Source organism: Sminthopsis crassicaudata, chromosome 3, assembly GCF_048593235.1.
Source record: "Sminthopsis crassicaudata isolate SCR6 chromosome 3, ASM4859323v1, whole genome shotgun sequence".
Lineage (NCBI taxonomy): Eukaryota > Metazoa > Chordata > Mammalia > Dasyuromorphia > Dasyuridae > Sminthopsis > Sminthopsis crassicaudata.
Window position 1 is genome coordinate 594,886,150 of NC_133619.1, and position 27,807 is coordinate 594,913,956.

The window sequence follows — 27,807 nt, forward strand, 5'->3', positions numbered from 1 at the left end:
AGAGAAATTGAGAGATCTAAAGAAGCTTGTAAACTTTAAAGTTCCCATCTCTGAACTCATGACATTGACTTTTTGAACTTAAACGTGGAACTTTGCATTCATCTCATTGACCATCACAATTTTTAAAAATTATTAGATTAATACCAGTTACATTGCTTTAAATGAAAAATGTAGTTTTCTCTATCCTTCCCACCACCTTTTGATACGAGTTTGATTGCCTACTGTTCTAACCTGTCATTCAATGTTCTGTGCCCTTTGAAAATGTGATAAACATGAAATCCATATTTTTATTTGGGTCACTAAAATATAAAGGAGCACAGGGCTCAAGCTGATTCCTTAAATACTCCACTAGCAGCCACTACAGATCTTCCTATTGAGGTTAAAATGGTTTGATGGGTATTCAACCAGTTCTAAATGAACCTAATCATATTACCTAGTCCATAAGGACCTTGCCAAATTCCCTGTTTATCTACAGCCTTCCTCTGGTCCTACCAGGCCAATATCTTGGATCAAAATGGGAACTGAGGTTAGGTCTGGTCATTGCTGTGTTCTGGTTCTTTGTAACAAAGACTGACCATTTCCTTTTCTGGGTGAACAGGTTCTAGAATTTTATTAGGAATCAAAATTAAGTTCACTGACCAACAGGTTTCATTCTCTGTTCAACTATTTCCACTGTCAGAAGAGACAGGTCCCTTAATCGTGCTCATAGTCCAAGGCCCAACTTAAATCCCACCTAGAAGCCTTTCTCCCCTTCTCTCCTTCCTCTTTTCCCCGGCTGAATGTTCTCTTTTTTTCCTTCCCAATGTACCTTTTAGAGCTTGCCCTGGCTGACCTGTGTTGTGGGATAGAGGCTAGATTGGACCATAGCCATTAAAACCCCTTCCAGCTCTGGCCTTTTTGCTTCCTTTGAGTCATCCCCCTTTGCTGGGGCTGGGTCTGATTCCTGTGTCCCCACAAGGAGTTAGGTGGAAGGAGGGAGGGAGAGGGAAACTACAGGGAGTGGGATCACACGGTTTTGAGTGGGAAGGAATCTTAGAGGTCTTAGAAGTGTAGGGAGGAGACCTGGAAGAAATGAAAGAGGAAAAGGGAATGAAAAAAGGTTTCAGGAGGAGAAATAGAGAGAAGACTCTTCTACTTCTCCTGCTTTATCTCATATTGCATGTGGTAACTCCCCACTCACTGGTCTCTGCATCTCCCTCTCCCTCGTGCTGTTGTCCAGGTTTCCTCCCAGGCTTGGAACCCTCTTAATTCCTTGAGTCCTTGTTTTCCAAGGGAAAAATCTTGAAATTTTTTAGTCTCAAGACCCTTTTACAACCTTATTTCTTTCTGCCCACCCCCGCTTTGTTTAGGTGTGTTTAAATGAAGTTTTAATATCATTATAAAGTCCTGACCCGAGGATCCCTCGGGAGGGGCACCCCCACCCGCACTCTGGGGAGGGGCGGTGTCCGGCCATTCGGGCGCCACCCCGCTAGCCAGCCATCCCCGATAACCGCGCTGGTTGCCAGCGCTCCCTCCTCCCTCCCGTTATCCGGGGTTGCGCCTCTCGGGCACTGTCCCGTTCCCACCCCCACTCCCACGCCCGGGTCGGCCAGCTCCTTGGGGACCACTTCTCGGGTTGGTCTCGGCACCGCCCCGGCCGAGTACAAAGCCAGCTGCAGAGAGCTTTCTAAACGCTGCCCTCGGGACCCTGCACTGAATTTCTGGAGCAGCCGGCCGGGCTGAAGGACAGACAGACGCGCGCGCGCACACACACGCAGCCAGCCCGGAGTGTAAAGAACAGTGTAAGCTGTGCTTTTATTAAAATGTGCATCATTCTTTTATTTTAAAATGTGCATCATTGTCTCGTGCTCGGCGCGCGCGACCTCAGCGCGGTGTCCCCGCGGCCGGCCCCGCCCCCGCCCGGCCCCCTCGGAGCCGCCGCGCAGGCGCACACTCAAGTGGCGCGGGCCCGGGGGCTTCCGCCCATTGCCAGGTAGACGTCGATGGGCACGTGCAGCAGCGTCAGGCAGTGGCAGCCAGGGCAGCGTCGCAGCGGCCTGCTGGGAAGGGAGCGGGGTGGGGGTGGGGGGCGTAGAAGTTGGAGGTTAGAAGCTCCAGGCCTAGGAAAGAGTCAAGTACTGCTACACTTGGAGTCGAGAGCTCCAAGTTCGAATGCTTTCCCTGGGACTCTACCCCACAGGGCCGTGGGCATGGCGGCCCGAAATAACCTCACCGCACCCTCTCCTCCCCCTTCCCCATCTCTAAGTCCTAGGCGATGATGGCCGGGGGAGAGGGGCACGAGGAGGAGGAGAAAACGGGCCCGGGCTGGAGTCGCTCGCCTATCCCTCACCTGACCGGGGTGTGCTCCGTAGCAACGGGCTCCGCGCTGTCCTGGGGCTCGGGGGCTGCGGCCAGGCCGGGGGAGTCTCCGGCCTCAATGGGGAATCTCCGACCTTGCGGGGGCTCCTGGGCGCTCATGTCCGGGCCCCGGGAAGCTCTGCAGGGGGCAACACTGCGCTCAGCCCCGGCCCCGGCCCTGGTTCCACTGCCCCGCGTTCGTCCCCGCCCGTCCCGGCCCGGGAGTCTCACCTGCTGGAGGCCGGAGCCGGTCCCAGGCGGGAAACAGCTGCCCGCGCCCTGGCCGCGGGAGGACGCTCTGGTCCAGGGGTAGCCGGGCAGGTGTCTGGTGCAGCGGGGCGGGGCGCGCGGCGGGGCCGGGCCGTCGAGGGCGCGGGCTGCATTGTGACCCACGGGGCGGGCGCGCTGACCTCACAGTAGCCGGGGGCCGCGGCCCGCCCCGGGCCCGTTCCTCCCCTCGGGGAACCCTCACTGCTCGGGCGAGACGGCGCGGGTCGGGCCGCCACTTCGGGCGGGCCGCGGCGGGTCGTGGCGGGAGGGACGCTGGGTCCCGGGGGCGGCCGGCCCGGGACGGTGCACACTGTAGGGGCGCCGAGCAGTCTCTAGGTCGGGCATAGGCGTTTCCACAGCACGGCTCGGCGCAGCTGGACTCCGCTCGCTTCGTGGCCCCGGCTGGACGGCGGCAGCCCGCGATCTTGCTGTTGCAGGCGCCCACCGAGGCACGGGCTGGCCCAGCCGCAGCTTTCCGCTGGCCGGGCGATGGTGACAATGCGGGGCCCGAGGGGGCGGGGGAGGGGGGCACTGCCCATTTTGGTAGCCGGGGCAGCATAACTCCCCCACCCCCCGGGTCACTTGTGCCACATCAGTTTACATCATAATCAGGGCCCTAGCTTAAAAATGTCCGGCCCCCGCCCCCTCCCCCACCCGCGGCTGTGTCCAGACGGAGAATGTTCTAGCGCTGGGGGCGGCTGCGGATGAAGTCCTGGGGGGGAGAGGCGCGGGCCGAGGGCGATGGTGGAGTAGAGCTGCCTCACAGAGGCAGGATGAGCTGAGGCGGTGACGGGGAAGGAAGGAAGGAGGAGAGACAGCATGGAGGACTTTCTGCTCTCCAATGGATACCAGCTGGGCAAGACCATTGGGGAAGGGACCTATTCAAAAGTGAAGGAAGCATTTTCCAAAAAACATCAAAGAAAAGTGGCAGTTAAAATTATAGACAAGATGGGAGGGCCAGAAGGTGAGAAAAGGCCTTCTCTCCCTCATTTGCGCCAGTCCGAGGACTCCCACTGGAGGGCGGGAGAGCCAAGGGGGTGAGGGGAGGGGAGAAGGGGCGGCGCGCGCGTGCGCAGTCTGATCCTCCAGCCCAGGCTGGGCACCTGGGGCCTAGAACTGTGGTCTTTCTGCCTGGCGGGGACCCCACCTTTTGGGGAGGAGGGCAGCCTGGGGGTGGGGCCCCCTTGGTATAGTTCCGTGGCGCACACACGTGTTTGGCTCCGGCGATTAGGGACTATGTAACTTGGTTCTTCCAAGGTGGCAGCTCCGGCTGGCGCGCGACCCTTAGTGCGTCAGATCAGGTGTGTCGGGCTCCTGGCCAAGGGCCTTGCGCGCCAAAGGGTCCTAAAAGCAGAGGTGTCGGCGGCGGCCCCGGGGAAGCAATGAATCGGAGGGAGAGGACGGCAGGACCAGTTTAATGGAAGAGTGGGCTGGGCACTCGGTCCTGCCCCCTTGGGTTCAGTCTACTGTCTGTCTCCTTTAAGTTTCCCCCTCTATAAAAATTGGGCTAATGCCACCACTTTACATTTATATAGGACTTTACAGGCGGGTTCTAAAGTGCTTTCCAGGGCCAAGGTCCCTCCAGGCTGATCCTCCTAACCACCTTGTAAGGTAGGAAGTGCAGGGACTCATAGCTGATTAGAGCTGGACCTTTAACCCCTCTTGAGCTTACTGCCAAGACACAGACTCCCAGAGAGGGCAAGTAGCTTGGCGAGCCACTCAGCTAGCTGTAGGGCAGAGTTGGGACTCCTGCAGGGGACTCCTGCAGGGCTATCCGCTGCATGCTGCTTTCCTAGATGCATACCATTAGAGTGGCAAGAAGCTCCCATTTTGCAGATTAGGCTGCATAACTTGTGTCCTGCCCACATGTGAGAGGGCTTTGGAAAGCCTAGTGAAGAGAGACCATCTCTAGGCAAGCCCAGTATGGAGTTGGGGCCACACGACAGACAGGGGTTGCATCTCCGTGTCCTGCCTTGCTGCTCCTCCCCTTAGCCTTCTCTTTCCTTCCCCACAGAATTTATCCAGAGGTTCCTGCCGCGCGAGCTCCAGATCGTCCGCAGCCTGGATCACAAGAACATCATCCAGGTGTACGAGATGCTGGAGTCAGCCGACGGTAAGACCTACTTGGTGATGGAGCTGGCCGAGGGGGGAGATGTCTTTGACTGCGTGCTGCACGGTGGGCCTCTGCCCGAGAGCCGGGCCAAGGCCCTCTTCCGCCAGCTGGTGGAGGCCATCCGCTACTGCCATGGCTGTGGCGTGGCCCACCGAGACCTGAAGTGTGAGAACGCCCTGCTGCAGGGCTACAACCTGAAGCTGACCGACTTCGGCTTTGCCAAGGTACTGCCCAAGACACGGCGGGAGCTGAGCCAGACCTTCTGTGGCAGCACGGCCTACGCTGCCCCAGAGGTGCTGCAGGGCATCCCCCACGACAGCAAGAAGGGTGATGTCTGGAGCATGGGCGTGGTCCTCTATGTCATGCTGTGCGCCAGCCTGCCCTTTGACGACACAGACATCCCCAAGATGCTGTGGCAGCAGCAGAAGGGGGTGTCCTTCCCTGGGCACCTGGGCATCTCGGCTGAATGCCAGGACCTGCTCAAGAGGCTCCTAGAACCAGACATGATCCTCCGGCCTTCAATCGAAGAAGTTAGTTGGCATCCATGGCTAGCAAACACTTGATAAAAGCAATAGCAAGTCCTCCCCAATAAAGCAGGGGAGAAAGAAAACCCAAAGTCTGCTTCTAAAATGGTGATATATATTTTACACTTTACGTTTGCTTATCCTATAAAACTCATCCCCACCCCCTTTCTCTTTTCCCTTAAAAGACCTTCATGGAACCAAGGGCTTCATTCAGACCTCCCATTTTATCACACCCGATGTGAATTTTTTTTTTAATACAACAGGTGTTTTAAAGTAAATTAAATAGACCCCAGAAGCACACACCTAGGGGAGGAGGAGGAGGAGGAAAAAAGTTACCAGGAGAACTATTGGATCTACGCCGTTGTTGCAACTTCCTTTCCAAATAAAAGCAGAAGCATTGGGAATAATGCAGAAAAGGCCTCTTGACTCCTTGTCTCAGTGACAGCCAGGTGCCTGCCTCTTGGGCAGTATATTGAATGGGCCCTGGCAGGCCACCGTCCCCTTCAACTCAGGGTCCCCAGTCCAGAGTGCTAGCTTAGCTTCAAAAAAATGCCAAGGGGTGGGAGATTGGGGGGGGAGTTGGGGGCTCTTCCAACCACTGGCCACAATGGAATGCTGTTGTGGGGCTGGGCCCATAGCTTCCCCCCAAGCATGACCAGGAAGTGTGACAAGAACAAAGGCCCAAACACCTCTGGCTAATGTTGAATGTCTTTTAATAGCTGTTAACTGCAAGTCTGCAAAAGGTTCAGGACAAAGTTTCTTTGTGGGATTTTTAAATTACAAAACTAACAGCTGTTAGAATCTTTTTTTTTTTTTTTCTTCCCAGCTACAAAATGCTCTGGGGAGATGCATTATAATTTAAAATATATAATATTGCACAAACAACCAAAAAGGTTAAACTAAACATTACAAAGAGAATACCTCCACCCCCACCCCCGAGAAAGATTCAGCATTTTCCCCAACTTGACTTTCTTGATGAACATGACTGATTGCCACCCTCCCCTTATCCCATGACGCTGACCCTTTTAAAATGGTGGTTAGACACACTAGCCTGGAAACAGCACCTGGAAACAGCACAAGAGTGTTCAGGAACCCCAGCAAGCTCTTCCCCACCCAGAGAAGGAGGCAAAGAGAATGAATACACACAGAAGCCTTCCCCAGATCCATGGACACCAGAGGAGAGAGAAAAAATCCACGCTAGCCACATGTCAGGAGGCAGGAGCAGATGAGCCTGGGCCTGCCCCACAACACATGCCCCAAAGAGAAGCAATGGGGGAGAAGGGGAGGGGATCTCATGGCTTATCCAACGAAGGCTGGAAAAGGGTTCTCAGACACTGACCTTCTATCCTGCTTGTGAAGCAGTTACATTCCACATGGTGTGTTTCCTAGACTCCCAAGGAAAGGGACTGGAGACGGTCCATCCACCCCCAACCAAAGAGCAAGAGAAAAGCTTGAAGGCTGCTGCTCTTGGCTCAGGCAGCAGGAGAGACAGAGCAAGAAATGCAAGGAGAGCACGGGCCTCACAGACCCAAAGGCCTGTGACTATCCCAGCTCCCACAGGTCTGAGAAGCAGGTGCTGTACAAGAGGCACTGGGAGAGGGGACTGAAATACCGGGATCGTGGTGATGGAGGGGGGGCAGCACTGGTCCCAATCTCTACTATAGCACTCACTTAGAATCTGAAAGACAAAGATCACTTGAGCCTTATGAACAGAGAAGAAAAGGCCTGGCAAGGGAAGAGGCGTCCCCTATGACATGGTCATGGCCCCCCTCGTTCCCCAGAGGACAAGCCAACATTGACATCGTCCTGATATCAGCCCCTTCACTCCCCCAGCCAGCAGTCAGACAAAGAAGGCCACCTATGGTAGGGTGGGGAAAGACATGACGGAGGTAAAGTAGCTGCTCGGGGAGAGATGGAAGTGGACCTAAGGCAGGATGGGGGCTTTCACAAGTTGTCCCTTCGTCTCTTTGAGCTCAAAGACAGGACATGGAGGAGAGCAGAGGGCACCACTGGGGGCTCAGACTCAAAAGTGGCTGTAGATATGGCTCCCCCCACAAGCAGGCGGGTGGAGAAGATGCCGCTGTAGGGCCTGCCCAGGGGCAGTGGGGTTATAGCAGAGTAATACGGGCTCTTCAGAGGGGGTCCCCCCCACCCCGAGAATTGGCACGGGTCACAAGACACGGTCTGGCCTCAGGGAGGTCCTTTCTGGAAGAGCCCTGTGGAAAGGCCTCCCTTCCAGGAGGGGGCGTGGGTTGTACTCAGAAGATGGAGCAGACAGCACAGGGTAGATGGAGGAGTGTCTGGGGCACCGTCCAGGAGCGGGCTGACAAGGGGCTGGGGGCCTGCATGGAGGGGCTGCTTTCTCCAAGCTCCCCCATCTCATTCCCAGTCCTCCCACTCCACGTCTTCCAGCTGCAGAGAGGGGTGGGGGAGAGAACAAAAACCATCCATGTGTCTGAACTTTTTTGACTCCAACCCATCCCCAAACCACCCGCCTGAGGGGGCTGGGCCGTGCACCTTTGGACCTCCTGAAGACCAGGAATTGGGATTGACCCAAGAGGCTGTCCCCTCCTCACTGGCAGTACAGACTCTGTCAGCTGACTTTTTCTGCCTCTCCTGCCAGAATCCCTGAAGTACATTTGTGCCACTGAGCCCACTAGACCTCACACTGTCAGCCACATTCACCTGGAGGGGAGCGGGACAGCTCAGTGTCGGGGTCCCATGTTGTACCCCCCTCCCCGCCGGGCAGACTGCCGCTCTCTGAATGAAGGAGAGAAGGGTGCTAGACTTCTGAGGCGGGCTGGGTCCTTGGTGGCCTCAGCTCTGTAGCTGCCATGCCAGGGATGGACAGGGAAACATCCTTTTAGCCCCAGGCTAGCCGACTTTGTGGGCAGGGAAGGGAGAAGAGGAAGGTGGGTTGGCTTTTGCTGGAGGGCCCTTCCCTAGCGAGCACAGCCTCACCTCTCCAGATCCATCAGCTTTGGACAGAGCCAGCTGCACCTCTTCCTCAGTCATGTCCAGATCAAAGTCCTTCTCCCAGTCTTCACTGATGTCAGTACTGGAACCTAAAACCAAACCAAAGACAAAAGGAAGGCTTGGAGCTAAAGCCTACCCTAAAGGGAGCTCCAACTTGCCTCAGTGACCCAGAACATTCTTAAATGTTTGTCATTTCCTAGAACCCATTCCTTTGGACTAGAGACTTCTGGGATTTAAAGGGATGCACATCTTCCCCAACCTAAAAACCAAGAATGATCTTGGGTGCACCAAACTAGCCTAATGGCTAGTGCACTGAGCTTGGAATCAGGAGAACTTGGGTTTGAATCCCACTTCAATCATTAGCTATGTAATCTTGGATAAATTACACAATCTGTTTTGGCCTATTTCCTGGTCTGCAAAATGGTACTGATAATATTTGTAGTACTTATTTCATAGGGTGGTTGTGAAACTCAAATGAGATACTGGCTGCAAAGTCTTTGGCAAACTTTGGAGTGCTATATAAATATCAGTGACTATTATCAGTACTATTTTTTTTGACCATCTATATCAGGGGAGTTGGGGGACACCAGATAGCATCTGATGAATTTGGGTGTCTGATAATAAGCAACATTTGGACAGATAATCTGTAAGGTGCTTTCCAGTTCTAAATACCAAGCACCAAATATTTTTAAGCTCTTTCACCCTATATATTCACTCAGTAAGATACAAATAGAATTGTGGGATCACAGATGTGGGGCTAAAAAAAGGATCTTAAAGTCCATTACATCAGAGCTTGAAGGAAACTCTTGAGGTCACCTAATAACTAGTTCAACCCATATCATCTATTGTGATATCACTGACAAGGACGGTGATAAGGAGAAGCTTACTGTCTTCTTTTGGAAGCCTTTGGATTGAAAATCCACTCTATTCAACTTCCTTCATCAGCCCCTAATTCCAGTTTCTGAAGGCAACTAGAAAATGCCTCTTCCCATGACATCCTTTAAAATTATTTTGTCTTAGTGTTCTCTTCTCCAGACTAAATATGCCTAGCAGTCAGTTAGAAATATATGATTTGAGTTTGGGAAAGTATGGAGATGAAATAATAGGTCTAACTTTACATGCTATGCCATTGGATTGTACAAAGAAGATACTAAAAATTAAGGAAAATACAGACAAGGATCAATGTAGCAAGTCAGTCTGGAGGCTGAGATTTTCAATTGCCAGGAAAGGTTGGGGGTAGAGGAACACTTCTTGATTCCTCCTGAGCACTCTTCTGCAGTTCACTATCTGCACATGGGGTAAGGAGTGTGGGTAGTTTGGCTTTCTAGGTCTTTTTTATCAGGGGCTTGACTTCTGACCGAAATGGGCTAACTACAGACATCTTCCCATATTTAAAGCTCTTACTGCTGAAGGCTAGATATGGAAGACCCACAGGAAATAGGGGATTCTGGGATTCTCCTTATATTAGGAATAGCAAAATGGCTTGGAATGGTCAAGACCTCAACTATAAGATCCTCCTAACTAATCCTTCCGTCCACATTTAAATGCTTACCAAGCACTGGTCATATAAAGACAAACCCCAAAACAGCCCTGCCCTCAAACAGGTTATATTCTATTGGAAAACACATAAAATTATTATTTAAAAGTAAATACAAGATAATTTGGAGAGGAATATAGTAGCAGCAACTTCAGGAACTAGCAAAAGAATGTTACTTAAAAATGGGGAAGATAAGACCTTGGAGCAAGAGGAATAACTTGGAATCTAGGGATTCTAAGGAGGTAAGGTAAGGAGGACTTAAGTTGTAAGGCAGGGGAACAACCACGTAGAGCCATGTGATGAAAAACTTGGGCTACAGCAGGGTTGTCTCTTGAGTTGAATGTACAGTACTTGAAGAATAGTCACATGGAAAAAAGATGGGAAAGAGTGCAGAGATCAGACCATGGTAGGCTTCAAATGCATTTTACAGGTGACAGAGCCAGCTAGGACATATTTTTGAACAGAAGGTGATTATAGATATAGCTGCAGAGGGCCCTAAAGATCCAATCCCTTCATTTATCAATTAGGAAACTGAGGGACAGAGAAGTTAAGTTGCCAAAGTCATGAAGGCTGGGTGTCACCTCCAAAGTCCTCTCTAGCTTTACCTCAGATCCTCTGCGATGATTTTGGCAGTTAGGGAAAATTAATTGTAGGGAAGCAGAACCACTAATAGACTACTGCAATGGTCTAGGCAAGAAGAAATAAGAGCCGAAGCAAGCTCAGGAGACTTCAGGAATGAGATGGACATGGATTTGAGAGATACTGTGGAGACAGAATTGACAGGACTTGGCAACTGAATGGATATGGGGAGTGAGGGGAAGGAAAGTGTAAAGAATGACTTCTAGGATGTTAAATTGGATAAGCAGAAGAATGGTTCTGTCAGGATAGCAGAAAGGAAGTTTTTGGAGGGAGATGGGGAAGACAGGTTTGGTGGGGGAAGATTATGTGAGTCCTAGTAATACTAAGACTTGATATATACTGAGTTTCAAATACTAGGGGAACACACCAAGGAAATGTGTAGTAGGTGATGCAGACTATAGTCTACATCATATAGATGACTATAGATGAAGATTATAGTTCTAGCTGTTATTTAGGAGATCTGGGATGATCTGGTCACTAAGAAAAAAGACACAGTCTTGGAGGACATCCCTGATAGTGGGAAGGAGACAGATGGTCAGGCAGTAAGGAGGTGAAGGCACTCAGAGAGTAGGAGAACAATCAGGATGCTGCTACAAAAGGCTGTGGAAGAGACACAATTCAGCACCAGGGGTGCTCTTTCTCACTATTTTCTGAGCTGGGGGGAGGGGACAGAGGAGGAGGGAGGTGTCCTGTCTTTTTGGACAACTCAAATTTTATATCCAATAGGCAGCACAAACTCAAGTATGTCCAAAGAAGGATTCTAATAATTTCTTCCTTTACAACACCCCCTTCTCTCTTTAAGCTAGTTCAGGCCCTCATCATCTCTTTCCTGGATTATTACAATAGCTTTCTAAGTGGTTCTTCTAATTGGTTTCCTGCTCTCTAGTCTCTCTCCTCGCTTCTCCATATTCTCCATTCAGTTCGAGTGATTTTTCTCAAGTGAAAAATCACTGACAACATTAGTCAATTCAAATGACTCCCTATTACCACCAGGACAAAATATAAAATCCTCCATTTGGTACTTCAAGCTGTACAACCAGGCCCCTTCCTCCTCTTGTCTTCTGAGTCTTTATTTCTCTCTCCATACTCTACAATCCAGCCATAAGCCACCTTGGCATTTCCCTAAAATCACACTATGACTGGACTCCATAGCTCAAAGTCCATCTTTTGGAGGAAGGCTTTCCTGGCTTCTAGTGCTACAAGGGACTTTGGAATCGAAGACTGAGGTCGAATCCTGTTTCAGAGGTGCTTACTGGACAAGTCACCAGCCTCTCTCAATCTCAGAAAGGCCATAAAATGGAGAGAATAATAGCACCTCTCTTCCAGAGGTGTGGTGAAGATCAAATGAGGTATTTGTAAAGCACTTTGCCAACCTTACAATGCTATAGAAATGTTAGCTATTAATAGTGTCTTTAGTCTAGGATTACCTTTCATCTATTCATACAAGCCTCCCTCTTAAGATTGTGACCTCCTGGAGGGGAGAGGCTGTTTTTGTCTTATTCTATAACCTCAGGACTTAGCCAGTGCCTGTGTCTTGTTTTAATAAATTAAGTGTTTAGTAAATGTCCACAACCAAGAGATATGCCGGGGGGAATTGAGAAAAGGTCAGTGCATTCAACAATCATGATGATCACAGGTATTTTGGAGAAAGCAGTTTTAGATGGAGTAGGACTGGAAGCCAGGGAATGAAAAAGGGTGAGCAGAAGATAGGCAAGTGGCTACAAGTATAGGTGTTTTTCTTTTTTTTCCTCTATGAGTTTGGCAGTGAACTCACAAGAGTGAATGAATAGAGGAAACCTAGACACATTTGTATCTAGCAGGGAGAGAGTCAGGAAACAGGGTAAAAATGAGACTCACTGCAGGGGCACTGGAGGGAAACTGGATCAGGAGCACAATTACGGGCCTTGGCTGAACCACCGAAAGAAAAGAAGACAGAACGAGGTCAGGGGAAGCCTTTACTAATAATTTGCCTCCTAGGTGCCATTCCCTGAGCTAGGAAGGTGATATGAACAGTCTCTGTCCTCAAGGAGTTCACCTTATCCTGGAGGTGAACTTCCTGTAACCATTTAGGGAGGGGAAGTAGCACTAGGAGCTAAGAGAAAGGTCCTGAGGAGGAGGAGGAGGAAGCTGAACCAAACCCTGAAAAGGGGCAGAGGTGAGCTGGGAAAGCACCTGGGCTGAGGAGAGCCTGAAAAAATGCAGGCTGCTGGGAAAGGGGAGGCAATGCCAAAGGGTCCAGAAAGGCTGACCGGGTTCCTTCAATTGTGTCAGCAAAGCAGAAACTACGGTGGCAATGAGCAGAGAGTGTGTCCTCTGAGGGTCTTGAGAAGAGAAGAAGGGTTTGAAACGTGGGTGAATTGAAGCATAAAAAGATTCCTGAGGAGCAGTGAGGGTCCTGACTGGCATGGAGCCCCTCTCCAGTACAACCAGGGTCTAGCATGGCACACCATGAGAACACAAGCATGGCGCTGCTGAAGTGGTCAGGGATTTCATGCCTTTGGAATTAACTTTCCATAATGGCAAAAGAATGGAGGTTCCAGGGGGTGTTTATTAGGAAAGGAAAAGGCAGAAAAAGCTAGAGCCTCAAGAAAGAGAAGACTGAAGAGGACAACGGATCCAAGAAAATGGAACAGAGAAGGCCTTCTGCTTTAGAGACAAACTGAAAATTAGCAGCCTGTCCTCAAGGGACTTCCTCTAATCTATCCTTCATGTTACTGCAGAGGAATCTTCCAAAAACACCGATTCTACTGATGTCACTCCTCAAATCAGCACCCCCTTTTAGCTCCTTGTTATCTCGTGAATAAAGCTTGATTTTCCAACTTTTTCAGCAATTCAACTCCTGACTAGCCTTCAAGGTTGCCCAGAACGTGGTGCAGCTTTTTCAGTTATTCTTTTCTTCCCTTGGTGGACCAGCTCTATCCTGTGCCATCTCCCATGCCCTTCTTGACCTTCCCTCTATGGCCCAGCGTGGAGATCATGCCCCCACTCAAAGGTGAAGGCAGCCCTTCTCCCTTGAGTGATTTCTCCACGCACTTTGCTTCAATCTCTAGTTTTGCTCCCTTCTATCAGAGTCCCTTGGGGACCTTTCATCAGACTGGAGGTTTCCTAAGAGCTGGTTGTGTGTTTGCAATGCTAAGTCTTACACACAGTCATGACTTAATGTTTGCTGAATATTAGAGCTGGAAAGGATTTTAAGAGGTTTCATCACAGGCTCACCAAAGACTTAGGGCTAGATAGAACCTTCATTAACTGCAAGACTCTGGTTTTTCAGATAAAGAAAATGAACCTCTGAGAAGTGAATTAATTTGCTCAATACTAGCAAATAGTCATGAGAATTCAGATCCGGATCTCCTGACAAAACCCAGCCTTCTCTCTTCTATGGCAATCTGCCTCATCCCTCACACAATTCCCCAGGGGAATAAAGGCAGTCATTTCATGAAGGTTGAGATAGAGATAGGGGGAGACCAGGGAACTGACATCACCCTCTTGGGGGGGAGGGGAGAGGAAGCATTTCCATAGCATTTTACAAAGGACCCATTTGACCTTCACATCACCGCTGGGAGGTGAATGCTGTTGCTACCCCCATTTTACAGTTGAGGAAACTGAGACTGGCAGACCTGCCCTACAGTAAGGATTTGAGATGAAATCTGAACTCAAATCTTCTAGACTCCAGGCCCACTCTGAGTCTTCTGATGCCACCTGGTGGCTACACTCATGGGGAGAGGGTGCAATAAAACTGAAACAGCTGGTTTTATCCCAGCAGATGATGTGGACATTGAGTAAAGTGCAGCCTGGTAAGGCCCAACCAAGCCCTCTGGGCCCAGCTGGTGAGCTGCAGGCCTGTTGAGGGCCTGGACAGAGAGGGCTCCAAGCACCCCAGCACCCTCCACTCCTTCCTGTCCACGACCTAGAACAGCCCTCCCTGGAGCCTCTTTGTCCCCCCCCCCCCCCCCCAGCCTCTGGGAACATCCTCCCGGCAGCCAGTCAAAGCTTTCCAGCATCCGGCCCTGGCTGTCCCGTCCCTGCTTCTCGCCTCCCCTGGCTATGCTGCTCCCCCTCCCCGCCCCACCCCCCCCTTCATATGCTGGCAGGACAGGGATTCTCTTTCTTCTTGCTTGTCCTAGTACCGCCAGCACTTAGCATGGTGCCTGGCACATAGAAGACTCCTAGACCTTCACAAAGCTTTGAGAAGGAAGAAAGCTCATTTCAGGAAGGAGGAAGGGGCAGTCCCTTCACCCCCTTTGCCCTGCCCTGAGCAGCCACATCGGTAATTCTGTATTCTGTTCTGGCCATGTTTTAGAAAGAAAAACAACCAGAAGGAATGGCCAAGGTGGTAAAGGACCTTGAGCTACTTTCTTTTCTTTTTTTGAGGATATTGAGGTTAGGTGACTAGCCCAGGGTCATGCAGCTAGTATCGGTTGGGGGCCAGATTTGAACCTGACTCGATTCACTGCACCACCTAGCTGCCCTGAGTTCATTTCTTAAGGATATTTAGCTTAACAAAGAGATTTCTTCTGCAAACATAACTGTCTTCAAATATCTGAAGGACCATTATCTCCCAGAGGATAATAGTAATAATAAAAATAATTTTTAGCATTTACATAGGACTTTAAAGTCTGCAAAATACTAATAATACTAAATAATAAATACAAAATACTAAAAATACTAAGAGATAGACTAGTAACTATCAAAGGAAACTGCAAAGTAGAAAACTGAGGCTCAGTGTAAGAAAAGAACTTAATTCTAAGATTCCCATGATGCAGCTGACTCCTGGACTAGTGTCCCTTTCCCCTAGGGCAGCCTTTCACGGGCTGATCTCTTCACTGTTCCCCCAAATGTAGTCCTCTGGTTCCCATCCCCTTCTCTGTCAGGACATTCCTCCAGTTTAAAACACCTTCACCATTTCTCTGCAAATTACACTATTCTTGAAGCTAAAGTCTCACACTACCTGCAATTTTCCCCAATTATTCTTATATTGCTACTGAAATGTTACTGTTACTGGGACTCTTACACATTTCTTCCTTCCACAAATTTAGGATGGTAGAATTTAGAGTTGGAAGGAATTAAACTTTTGTTATACTTCGAGACTGAAGAGAGTGCAGGATACTATTGAGCAAGCACCTAAATTCACACATTAACTGGTAGGAGAAGGGAAGAGACAGATAGCCTTTGACCTCCTCAGCTACCCTATAAGGTCCTGATTCTGACTTGTATCCCCTAGAAGGGCTATTTAGCTCTGGATGAATACACTATGAGATCGGGTGACTCTTGGCTAAATCCTTTTCTTTCTTCACCTTATCCTTGATTACCGCCCTTATAATGGTGTCTCCACAGCTGATACCATCACAGATGCTGCCAAGTGACAGCTCTCAGTTCTCAGTGAGAACTGTTCAAAGCCAGTAAGAGGCAGCTGAGATCTAGCCCTAATTAAGGAGGATGGCTCAGTAAGATTGAAGGACACTCCCAATCACCCCCCCCTTCCAACTCCCTCCTAGGCCTGTGAGACCCACCTTTCTTGCCATTGTTGGAAGGCGTAGACTTCCCACTGTCTGAGTTCAATTCAAACACCCGTAAATCTGTTGGTCCCTCCTCTCTCAGAGTCTCTACTCTGATCACTGGCTTGGGCTCAGAGCTGCTTGGACGCCCAGGAGGAGCTGAAAGCTTGGGCCGTTCCACGGGAGGTGGGCCTGTCTCTCCTGTGTCAGCTGTGGGAACTTGGTCTTCTAAAGTGGCTTCCAAAAGCTTTTGGGAGAGGTCCTTAGCAGGGGCTGTCTGCACCGGTGTTGGGGCTTCAGGTGTAAAAGCAGGGTTGATGACCTGGGTCACAAGAGAGACGCTCTCGCTGCTTTCCGAAGGGGTGACCTCTGCTGAGAGGGAAGCCAGAGCTCCCAGACTCTCCTCAGAAGGACTCTGAGGACTGCTGGCCTGGCCCTTCACAGCCGAGGCAGGGTTCAATATGGCAGCTTTTCCCTCTTCTTGGGATTGCTCATTCATCTGAGCTGTTGCCAAGGGTCCTTCTATGGGGGAAATAGAGAGAGAAAAGAAGGGGTTGACACTGTGACTGAACAGGGTCCCAACATGTAACTAACATGTGTCCAGCATGGATTTTAAAGAAAGCATCTGCTATAATCCTATGTTTTCTATTCGAGTTTGCTGAGAAGCCCCTCATCCTCTTCTTCACCTGATGAATTCCCATATTTTCTTTAAAGCCAAACTCAAACGCTATCTCCTCAGGGAGCCAGTAACCCAGTCTGGCCCTCAGACCTCAAACAGTCCTTGGCACCTCGATCCTACACTGGTCATGTACTATTTCACCATAAACTCCTTGAGGGTAGGGATTATGTCTCATCTAAAAATTCTGGGGAGCTCGTGGCTCTTTGCATAGCTGTGAGTTAAAGAAGGAAGAATAGCACTTTAGTATGGCACAACAAAATGCCTAGTGTTTGCATCTAACTACAGACAGGTGGTACATCTGGTCATATAGCCCTTCTTCATTTACCTTCCTCTTCCTCCCAGCCTGGCTCCTCAGAGACACTTTGTTCTGCCCGTTGTTTTAGAGCATCCCTCCGCGCCTCTTCCTAGAGAAAGAGAAGAGACATATGGGGGTCAAGATGCCTTCCCCCCAGTGCTTTCTTCCATTCTCCCTAACCCACCAACACTCTGCCCACCATCCTTGGAAGGGAGGGACGCACATACCTGTTCTAAGTGGTGGAGCCTATAGAAATATCGGTGCCAAAATTCTGAGTGGGAAACAGCTGCTGGGACCTAGAGAAGCATGAAAGTCTGTATCACAGGGGAAGAAGTACCAAGATTCTTTTGGGCTGTTACCCTCCTTTTGTATCAGGCAATACCTGTCAGCAAGCTTTAAAACAATGTGGAACCCCTTAAACATTTCATTTGGAGAGGAGAAATTTCATCAAGCCCTTGGAGGAGTCCTTTCATTCTCAATCAGGCAATCATGTCATTCTTCTGCTCATACATTTTCCGACCTGGGCCGGTTCACCCCTCCTTAGGCAACCTGGTGGTCTCCCGTTCCCAGGGGGTCACCATATTGATGCTGAACTTAGTGGGGATACCCGATTGGCATAGCACACGGCAGCCCAGAACTCCTGGGCTCAAGCGATTCTCCAGCCTCAGCCTCCCGAGTAGCTAGGATTACAGGCGCGCACCACCACCCCCGGCTGCTCATACATTTTCACTGGTTCCCTAGTTCTCATGGAGTCAAGTTGAAAACTTCATATCTAATATTCCACCTGCTCTAAACTCTTGCACACCTTAGCTTTCAACACATACTTATTGTCACGTTTCCGGCCTTATGTTATATAAAAGTACATTTAAGAGACATAATAGATGTCAAAGATGGGCATTGGAGCCAAATCAGACAGTTCACTACCCCCACCATGTGCCCTATACTTTTCTCCTCACCTGCAGAATGCCTCAAACCTAATTCTCCATGAAGTCTTCCTTGATTCCCCTTCTCCACTGGCTATCTCTGACTTCGTTTTGTTTTATACTCCTTAATGCACTCACCTAATACTGTGAATCACAGGTCCCTGTACTAGATTATGAGCTTCATGAGAAGAGGGTCAATGCCTGACTTGCATTTTGTGCACCTGGCACTCCCCTGGCACTTAGATCAAGTCTCTATACAAAGGGGCTGAATGTTTGCTGAGTGGATGAAAGGCAATAGCCTCTGTCTGGCTCACAATGATTATGCCCTTTGGTTCAAGTCCACGCTCCCAGCCGTGGCTTCCTGACACCTGGCTCAGCTAGCTCTGCTAGTGGCTGCCTAGGAACCTCCTACACTGGACTGGCCATGTTCAATCCCACTGCAAAGGACTCCTCACCATCTTAGTATAGAGAGCCCGGATGGAGGGGCTGCTGATGAGCAGATTGGAGATTTCGTCTTTCTTTTCCTCCAAATGGAACTGAGATAGCCAGGTGTCAAATAGCTCTGGAGGCCCTGCAATGGGACAGATACAGGATGATACAATGCAACATGCCCTCATAGAGCTTAAACTTCACTAAAGATCCCCTTTGGTCAAGTAGGGAGACAGACCCAGACACAACACAGGATTAGATGCTAAGGGTCTGAGAGGGCTGCAAACAGACAGGGAAGGAAATGGCCTTTATTGTTCATGGGGCTAGGGGTGAAAAGGAAGAGAAGGGAACTGAGTAATTTTCCTTAGTAGGTGGTGCTTTAATGGGCATTCCTGCCTCTATAAAATGAGGGGCTGGCCTGTGTCACCTCTGGGATCACAAAAACCAAAGGAAGGCCATCTGGTCCAGCTCCCTCTCATAGTAAACTGAGGCCTACAAAAGTTCATTGAGCAGTAAAAGACCAAAGGGATCCAAACTCTTTTCATGCTATTCCACTGCTCTGGGTCCATGATTCTGTGATTCGGAGGAAGAGCTCCAGGGCAGTGAGCAGCAGAGCTGGTCACCAATGTGGGCACAGGAAGCCAGTTCCAGCCAGCACACTGGCTCCTCCATCTCTATATAGGGCATGCAGAGGGGGTGCTATAGCTCCCATGATCCCCTCACTTTTCACTTACCATCAGGCTCATTGCAGTATGTTGCTGGGTCTGACTGCAGGCTATACAGACGAGCCTGGCACAAAAAGCACAGGGTGTGAGATAAGCTTCAGAGGGAGCAGGGCAATTCCCCCCCAACTTTCCTGAAAAACTTCGATTGTCTGCTTCTTGTTCTCTCTGGGAACCCACCATTCAGGAAGCATATATTCCATCCTTCACTGAGCATCCATGAGAAAGTTCTGGTAGGCTTTCTCTGACTCCCCAGGGAGGCCCTAGGTTAGCATGTAAGATTGTTGAGGCAAATCCACCCTCTGACCGTGGGGGCTAGAAGGCCTTGGTTTTGGCATTCCCACTTCACCTCTTGGGAGTCTCAGTTCCCTCATCTGAGAAAAGGGGATAGGAAAAGAAGTGCTCCCATTGTTCATTTCCCAAGGCCATTGTGGGAAAGCTCTCTGTAATCTGTGATGGGCAGCACATGTGAGAATCACTCTATTAACAGCCTTGACTGATTCTGAAGGCTGCCCAGGAGCCTGCCCAGCAAGGGTTTGCATAGCCCAAACAAAATCGTCCTGACCAAGATGCCCAGTCCCTCATCCAAGTGTCTGTGCCACAAACTTCTAACTGCCCTTCTACCAGAGGGCCACTGTGCCTTTGATTTGCCCAAAATCTCAGAGGCTTTGGCAAGGATGTGGTCACGGACTCTGTCAAACATCATAGGATAAGCTGGTCAACAGGGGCTGAACTTTGTTCAGTCAGAGATTCAGGAAGATCATTGACAAGGGTGTGGAGACTTTGTTATTAGGATCAGGAGATGTCAAACCAGTGAAATCACAAAGCCTTCAAATAATTAGTCTTTAGATGGTATATTCCTGGATTATTAACCCTAAGTGACAAGTGAGGAAAGTGAGCCTTCAAGGGGTTAAATTTAAGACAAGGGAGGCACTTAAGGACTGATTTTTAAGCATAAGAGCCTTGGGGCTTTTTAATGACTAGCTTAGGGAGACATTTCTCCCACCAGCTATGTCCTCAAGTCACTCTCTAATGCATTAAGTGGGAATGTGGAAACATACACAGCATGGGGCAAGAGCTATTGTTCTTGATTTGGTTTAGCCTAAAGGAAGCTCTGGTCTTAGCATGCTATTAGGTTGTCGGTCCCAGCAATCAGTATATCCTTAGAAACTAAATCTAACTTGAATTCCAAGATAAAGGAATTGGAATTTTATTGAGGAATGAGGAGCTACTGGAATCAAGATCACTAGACAGTATTTTATTCTAAAAAAGCTCCTGAGAGGTAGCTACATAGCACAGCATTTATTCAAATATTGACTCAGATATTTACTAACTGTGTGAATTTCCTGAGCAAATTACTTTTAACACTCTTGGTTTGTCTCAGATTCCTTACAATAAATAAAGAAAAAAATACATTGCATGTTGGTTTGATTCCTGGCTTCCCTGCTTGCCAGCTAGGTAGTCTTAGGGAATCCATCTCATTCTTTTAACACTTGCTTTCCTTATCAATAAAAAGAGTAATTGACAAGCTACCACTGGGTGGCCAAATGTGGCCTCCCACCTGGTTCTGTGCAGGCAGGGAGATAAGAATGGTTTTACTGTATATAAACATATAAAAAACATTCTGAGCTCATGGGTTAAGTCCAGCTATCTCGCATGGTTGAGTGTACCCTTTGTCAAAGATCCACAGGCAGCCAGAGAGGGCAAGAAACACCTATGATGAACTATGATCTTCTGATGAAAGGAGGGCTGACTCCTGAGCCATTACCAATCCGTCCAAGTAGGAGTACTACCTCCTGGTAGCATGCTGCTCTGGGGATTCAATGAGCTAATTCACATAAAAAGCAGCTTGTAAACCGAAGATAAAAATGTCAACTATGACCCCTATCACTGGGGACTTTCAGAGTATAGATTGTTTTTTCTTGTAGCAGGAACTCTCTAAGGTCAGTAACAATGTCTCCATCTTTGGTAAATCATTTAACTTCTGGCAGATGCAGTTTCTTCATTTGCAAAATAGGAATAATTCTTTTATTCCCTGCTTTTAAGGATGGTTGTGAAAAAAGTATGTTGTAAATCTTGAGGGAAGCTTGACATTCCCATCAAGGTCCCATGGAGCAGGACCTGCCAGACATTGTTATATCTGAGGGGAGATGCCATTTCTTTCTCTCATGTCTCTCTTCTCCCCTCCACACATATTAACTCCACATAGACTGTCTCTGGGATTCCTGGGGTCTGACACATACCTTGGCACTATCATAAAGTTCGGTTGTTCCTGAAGGTGTGCCCATCAGGGTGATAACATCACAATCAATGGTTTTGTCAGGAGAAGGGGCAAATGTGTCTGAGATCACTCCAAGAAAGTCAGATAGCCCCTTCTTCATCTTCTCTGTTGCTCCTGAAGAACCTTCAGTCTGCAAAGAAATCAATGGAAGAGTAGAGATGTTTTGTTTTAAAGCCACAGTGCAAATGAATGAATGAGAGGAACAGAAAGAATGAGGAATACCCTTCCAGTCTGGGGCTTGGTGACCATCTGGGACTGTGAAGACTGGAAAGAAAGGGCATAAAAGAACAAGGGAGAAGAAATGCATGCTCAGGTTTGGCCAAGGGGTTTGTGCAAGTTTCCAAACAGCCAATCACAAGCAACAGGTTTAACTTCAAGGCAAACCAGGTCACAGCTGCTTGGGGAAGAAATATGGAAGGACATTTCTAGGCCTCTCCAACTGTCCTCCAAGCCATCTTGAAGTCCAGAGATTTTGCTCACAAACTAACAAACACCCAAACAACAAGAACAAGGATTTCCTAGAGAAAGGGCATGTGGCCCAAGGGGCACACAGAAGCAGTCAGGGGCATAAGGCCACAATAAGGTAAGGTGAGAATAAGGGAATAGCTCATAGAGACCAAATGAGGTGAGGTCCTGGGATAGGGGGGGACCTATGTGGGGTCAGCAACCTCCCCAAGGGGAGGAGAGCAGTTGGCTCTGCTTCAAAGATACTCACAGTCAGCTTTTCCTTGACCACACTGGCAGTGGCCGCGATGGTGCAGGCTGTGTCATGCTGGACCACCTGAGTGAATTCAGTAAGGTCTCTTTTCATGAATTCTAGGGCTTCTGAGGACTGTGGGGAATGGGAAACCAAAGGTCAACTTCTACAGAATTTAAGCTGCTGGGTCTCTCTACTTATTTTCTCCCTTTCCCCTCAAGTTTACCCCCTATGGCCCAATTGACCACTTTCCTAAACACTCTTGCATCTGAACACTGAGCTCACTAACCAAATCAAGCTAGCAAAAATTCAAACTAGAACTTAGATATCAGAGGCAATTTTCAGAAGATTACAATTCCAGGCTCATATCAAAATCCAAATTCACACAATTAGGTTTCTCTATTATCTAATACCTTGTCTTGGAAACAATGCTCTAATCAAACAAATAATAACAATGATTATAATGACATGCATTTTTAATGTTTATGATTTTATTTTGATTCTTAAAAAAGCAAGACGACAGGATTGTTAAGGAAAAGTGATTAGTTGGAAGTCACCTGGCTGTTAAATAAAGCTAAGTACCCAAACATCATATTGCCCACAGGGATTCCCTTCAACCTCAAGCTTTCACCTCCCAACTCTCCCTTCACTATTTCCACATATTTCCTTCTAATTTCAAACCAGTTCTGATGAGGTCCTAGGTATCAAAGTAGGCCTTAGCAGAGAAAGCCTGAAGTACAGATAGGATTATAATACTTTCTGAGGCAAGCTGGGAGGGGGCTAGATGGGATCATCTCAGGCTGAAGTGGGCTTTTTTTCCTTGAGTAGGCCTTTAGTTCAAGTGGATTTTTTGATTACCCCAGCAGGAGGTCCTCTACCAAAGATCTGCTCAAACAGTAAATCTTTTCTAATTGTTTGTAGGATGCAAAATCCCTTTTAGGATTAGCCTGCCATTGTACTCTTTATAATAGTAACTTCTCTATGAGGTGTTTTCTCTTTAATAACATCTTCCTCCTGATTGTGAGTTCCACTAGGGAATTTGTTGTTCTCTTGTTAAATACTAAAAAGTCCTTTCCTTACTAACTCCTCTAGGAATTTAGTCCTCTCTTAGAAGCAAGATAGTCTTTTGCCCCTTGATTTGGAAGTCTATGTTTACAATTAAAAAAAAAATTTTTTTTTTTTTTGAGTGGGACAATTGGGGTAAAGTGATTTGCCCAGGGTCACACAGCTAGGAAGTGTTAAGTGTTTTGAGGCTGGATTTGAGCTCAGGTCCTCCTGACTTCAGGACCACTGTTCTGTCCACTGCACCATGTAGCTGCCCCCTGACCGGCCCTTAATCCCAATCTCACCCATAACCCATCATCTTGGAGACTAAACCCAACATTCTGGTGACTTGATACAGGAAGTCTGACTGCACCCTGTAACTTGGGCTAGACTTAAGTCCGGCATGAAGGAGAATTTTCTTTTTTTTTTTTTTGGAAGAGTAAATTTTATTGACTGATGAAAAACTAAAGTGATGAGCATGGACAGCAAACAGTAAGGATTCACTGAGTTTTTCTACTTTCCTATTTTTCATTTTAAACCAATAGAAAAATGAAATGGTTTTTAGTTGGTTAATCAATTAGTCATTTTAGGTTTCTTTTTCCCAACAAAAACTGCATAGTTCAGCAGTTGTAGAGCATGAAATATATACATTTTTTTTTTCCAAAACCCTGAAAAGTGTGTGTGTATGTGTGTTACGTATGTGGGTAAGTAGTGCGTGTGAGAGTGAGAGTGTGTGTGTGTGTTTGTGCTGATCTCAACGGCTAATGTGATCACCTACACTGGTCAGACTCAGAGTTTCTTCAAGCCTTCATCAAGCCTTCTAGGAGGAATTCTAACATGTTGTACCTATTTCTTTTATTCCATAATTTCCGTAGAAATTATGTATGTAATAAGTAAGACTACAATAATTTACACTTATTTCATAGACTCTGAAGGACTTAAATGGGTTTTCTAGAAACTCTTCCCTCAGGATACACTCTGTATCTCCAAATGGATATGATATCTCTCATCTCAAATCAGGACTTCCTCAAGGGTAGAGCACAAAGGCCAGGTCTTGTCTTCTCTGTACTCGACACAGTGCTCAGGACAGGGGGCAATAGAGACAGTTAAAGACACTACTAACAAGCAACCTACCCTGCTGCTGCATGAATGAACTACAGCTTTTCACAATCTCCAGGAAATGTTCTTAAATGGGAAGGAAGCACCTCAAAGGCTCCTATTATAAATTGAATCCTATCATTTATTACTCCAGAGTAGCAGACATAGTTCAGTACAGAATCAGGGACTGGGCCTGGATCAATGCCAAAGGTCACTTTACCAATTACAAATGCTGCGAAGACTTAGTCAAACCAAAAGCTACCTTCTCCCAGGAAGTAAAACCTGTTTTGGAGAAACAAAACTGGTCTTACCTGTCTTCTGCCTAAGTAAACAGTAATTAACTTCATATAGTCAACTCAGAAGCTAGTTTTGATAAAGTATTTTGGAATGGCATTAGTGTACATATTATTGGGCCACTTAGCATCTTAAGCGTAACATGGCAGTGTCAAGAAGTGGAAGAAGGGAACAAGCATTTATGTAGCTCCTACTATGTGCCAGAGACTACCTTATAAATATTTCATTTGATTCTTACAACGACGCTGGGAAGTAGATGTGATTATAATCGTCCCCTCCCTCCTTTTAAAATTAAAGCTTTTTATTTTCAAGATATATGCATGGATAATTTTCAACATTCACCCTTGCAAAATCTTGGGTTCCAAATTTTTTCCTTCCCTTTCCCCTCCCTTCCCCTAAATGCCAAGTAATCCAATATGTATTAAACCATGTGCAATTCTTCTATACATATAATCTTCATTTTAAAATGAAGAACCCGAGGCTTTAAAGTGACTTGCCCAGGGTCTCACAGCTAATTGTCTGAGGTGAAATTTGAACTCGGGTCTGTCTTCCTCCACTTCAAGTCTCCTAAGTGCCACTAGGCAGCTGAGGGTCAGAGGACCCAGGTTCAGATATCAGCTTCCTCAGGGATCTGTAAAATGAGAGGACAGACTAGATGATGTACAAGGTGTAATCCTAGCTCTAACCCCTATCATTCCATCTATCCAATATTTGCTCCCTGCTACTCTTTCATAAAAATGGTCCACTCCAGACAGACTGGCCCACTGACTACTCCAGGAACATGTCAGGCTCATTCCTGGCTTTTTTTTTGCCTTCACCCATACTCGGTCTCTACCTAAGATGCTCTTCTAATTGCACATGTTCAACCTATAGCACATGGCTTGCTGTCTAGGAGAAGGCAGGTGGGAGGGAGAAAGAAAATTTGGAACACAAGTTTTGCAAGGGTGAATGTTGAAAACTAGTTTTGAAACTATGTATTTTGAAAACCAAAAAGCTATTATTATTATTAAAAAAAAAAAAATGCTCATGTCTCTTTTCCAAGCTGAAGCCTATCCGATGTTTAAGGACGAACTCAAGTTCTTCCACGAGGAGGCCTCTGTCGATTACCCCTTCCCATTCACTGCCTCCTTTGTGATACATCTGGTCCTGGGCACGCGCCACTGGATGCTTTTGTGGTTTCTCCTCACTTTTCAGTCAACTGTTTGAGAGGAATGACAATCCTCGGTCTTTGTGTGCCCCACATAGCACCCGGGACCATGAATAACTGTAGCATCACACACAGCTTACCTGGTCCATCCCCCTATTTTACAGGAGAGGAAAAGGGAAATGGTTCTATCATGCCCCCAAAACCATGAAACCTGCCCGTGCCAGTCATGGCCACTTCCCTTCTCAGGCTCCTCCGTCCTCTATGAAGTGGGCCCAACCATCCTTCCGCTGTCTAACAGGGCTGTTGTGGGGCGGAGATTTGGGGTCCAGAACCCTACATGCGCTACGGCTAAAAGGCCCCGCCTGGGCCACAACTTCCGGGCAGTGCGGAAGGAGGCTCCCGGCCTCTCCGCAGGGACGCTCTGGAAGGAGAGGATCCTGGCCCCTTTTACCTTCTCTTTGACAACCTGGTAGCTCTGCTGCAGCCAGCTTCTCCACCAGCCTCCGTCCTCCCTGGGGAAGAAAGGGCACATCTCAACGAGGGAAGTGTGGGGAGGCCCTTCTCACGCCCCCCCCCCCCAAGGCACTGAGGCCATTTCCAAAGCGTCCAGAGACAAGGCGTGTGGGGGACAAGAACGCGAAGGAGAGGAACATTCCACATGCGCGCCTGGGAAAGGGGAAGTGCGGGGAGAGGGGAGGCGCCCTCAGGGCGGACCCCAGAGTCAGTCCGGGGACTGGGAGAATAGAAATGGGGGAGCATGGACAACGGGGTCAGGAACGTGAGGACACTTGAGGGCAGGAATTCCTCGGAGCCTGGCCTTGGGAAAGCGGGGCGCTGGGGGGGTGTTCCTGGATTTAGGGGGACAGGAGTACTGTCCCCCTAAATGAGGTGCCCCTTGCAGCGGGAAGACAGGAATATTTTCAGGAATTAGAGGGGCGGGGACGAAGATTCCCGGGCCAAGCAGAACTGTTCCCTGGGCCGGGGGTTGGGAATAGCTGGGGGGCCCTGGGCTGAGGGGACAGGAGCACTGGGGGGGTGTGAGCGCGCAGCTGGGGAGAGGCAGAACCTGGATCTGGGGTGGGCGGGGCAGGCGGGGGGCGTTAAGCCTAGCCACGATTTCCCTTTCTCAGAGCTCTCTACTCTTTGCTCCGAGCGCCCCTCGCCCGGCCCGGCCCAGCCTCTTTTCCAGAGACCACGGACTGGGCCTCTCCGGCCTCCATACACCGCCCTCCGTCTTGGCCTCCCCGCCCGACCCTGGGCCCCCGGCGCCGGGATGGGGAAATCTCACCCTTCCGCCATCTTGCCCGCCTGACATCACCACTATTTACTGCCCTTTGACCTCTCCATTTAGGCTCCGCCTATCCCCGCGAGCCTTGGTCCAATCCCCACCCCTTTTCGTTCAACCCACCTTCCTTCACTCCGTCCCCCGGCCCCAAAGAAGCACCAACGCCCACTACGGTGGCTTCCGTGGGACAGAAATCCCAGGCCTCCGACAGGGCTGGTATGAGAGAGGGCGGGCGGAGGAGAAAGAGGAAGGAGGGGAGGGGGAGGAGGAGAGGGAGGAGGGGGGGCAGGAGGAGGGGGAGGCAGAGAGAGAGGGAGGAGCCAGGCGGAGAGAGAGGGAGGAGCCAGGAGAGGAGTCTTGAATGCTACAGGTCCCTGCGTAACTCCGAGAGGAAGCCGAAGCTTTAGGCGCTGGGGGACCCGAAGTTCTTTGGGAAACTGACTGGGGTTCTTTCCCCCCGATTCCCCCAGACCACCCTGCGGCCCTCGGAGATGGCCGCCGCGTCCTCTTCGGTTTCTTCCATTCAATTCCCTTCAGTTGAACAATCATTTAGGCTCGGGTTCCCTCAGTCCAAAGGAAACTTCTAGGTCCCGAGCTGCCCGGGTCGCAGCGGACCGTCCCCTCTCCGTCCTCAGCCTTTTTGGGGGCCCTGCCCGCCGCTGGCCTGGAACAGCCCCTTCCAGCCTTCTTGGGGGCTCCGTCGCGTGCTCTCTCCGTGCCCTGCCCCCCCTCTTTTCTCCTGGCTCTCTCCCCCGTCCCCTCACCTGTCCGGCTCCTGCCGGGGCTCCTTTCTCGGACCTTTCTCCATAGCCGCTCCTCAGGAAGGGCCTCCGCGGGCTCTGCCGGAGACTGCTCCGACCGTTCTCTTCCCGAGACTTCATCCGCTCACATGGGCTTTATTATCGTCTGGATGCAGATGACTCCCTGCTTCTGACCGGAGCGTCCCTCCCTATCTTCAGCTACCTTCCGGGACAGCTCTCGAGATAAAAGTTTCTAACTAGAAAGCTGGGCCGCGGGCGCTG

The 27,807-nt window shown here is 49.1% G+C and overlaps 3 protein-coding genes across 5 annotated transcripts; 1 reads left to right on the forward strand and 2 right to left on the reverse strand.

The window, feature by feature from the left end:
• Nucleotides 1-1,766: 1,766 nt before the first annotated feature.
• On the reverse strand, nt 1,767-3,116 carry FAM229A (family with sequence similarity 229 member A). 2 transcript variants are annotated; one of them, XM_074305374.1, is made up of 3 exons: nt 2,569-3,116; nt 2,330-2,476; nt 1,767-2,039 (listed from the first exon to the last, which is right to left on the reverse strand). In XM_074305374.1, the coding sequence occupies exons 1-3, from the start codon at nt 2,718-2,720 to the stop codon at nt 1,934-1,936; spliced, it is 405 nt and encodes a 134-aa protein (XP_074161475.1). In that variant the 5' UTR covers nt 2,721-3,116; the 3' UTR covers nt 1,767-1,933. The 2 variants fall into 2 exon arrangements, with proteins under 2 accessions (XP_074161475.1, XP_074161476.1); XM_074305375.1 differs by having other exon boundaries at nt 1,770-2,036.
• Nucleotides 3,117-3,189: 73 nt separating this feature from the next.
• TSSK3 (testis specific serine kinase 3) lies at nt 3,190-5,350 on the forward strand. Its single transcript, XM_074305373.1, has 2 exons — nt 3,190-3,571; nt 4,622-5,350. The coding sequence occupies exons 1-2, from the start codon at nt 3,427-3,429 to the stop codon at nt 5,281-5,283; spliced, it is 807 nt and encodes a 268-aa protein (XP_074161474.1). The 5' UTR covers nt 3,190-3,426; the 3' UTR covers nt 5,284-5,350.
• A 590-nt stretch (nt 5,351-5,940) lies between these two features.
• On the reverse strand, nt 5,941-27,807 carry BSDC1 (BSD domain containing 1). 2 transcript variants are annotated; one of them, XM_074305371.1, is made up of 11 exons: nt 27,550-27,807; nt 25,952-26,012; nt 21,936-22,052; nt 21,183-21,350; nt 18,952-19,006; nt 18,244-18,359; nt 17,093-17,161; nt 16,896-16,974; nt 15,907-16,413; nt 8,206-8,309; nt 5,941-7,656 (listed from the first exon to the last, which is right to left on the reverse strand). In XM_074305371.1, exons 1-11 carry the CDS (start codon nt 27,591-27,593, stop codon nt 7,624-7,626), a joined length of 1,353 nt encoding a protein of 450 aa, XP_074161472.1. In that variant the 5' UTR covers nt 27,594-27,807; the 3' UTR covers nt 5,941-7,623. The 2 variants fall into 2 exon arrangements, with proteins under 2 accessions (XP_074161472.1, XP_074161473.1); XM_074305372.1 differs by lacking the exon at nt 27,550-27,807 and adding an exon at nt 26,789-26,873.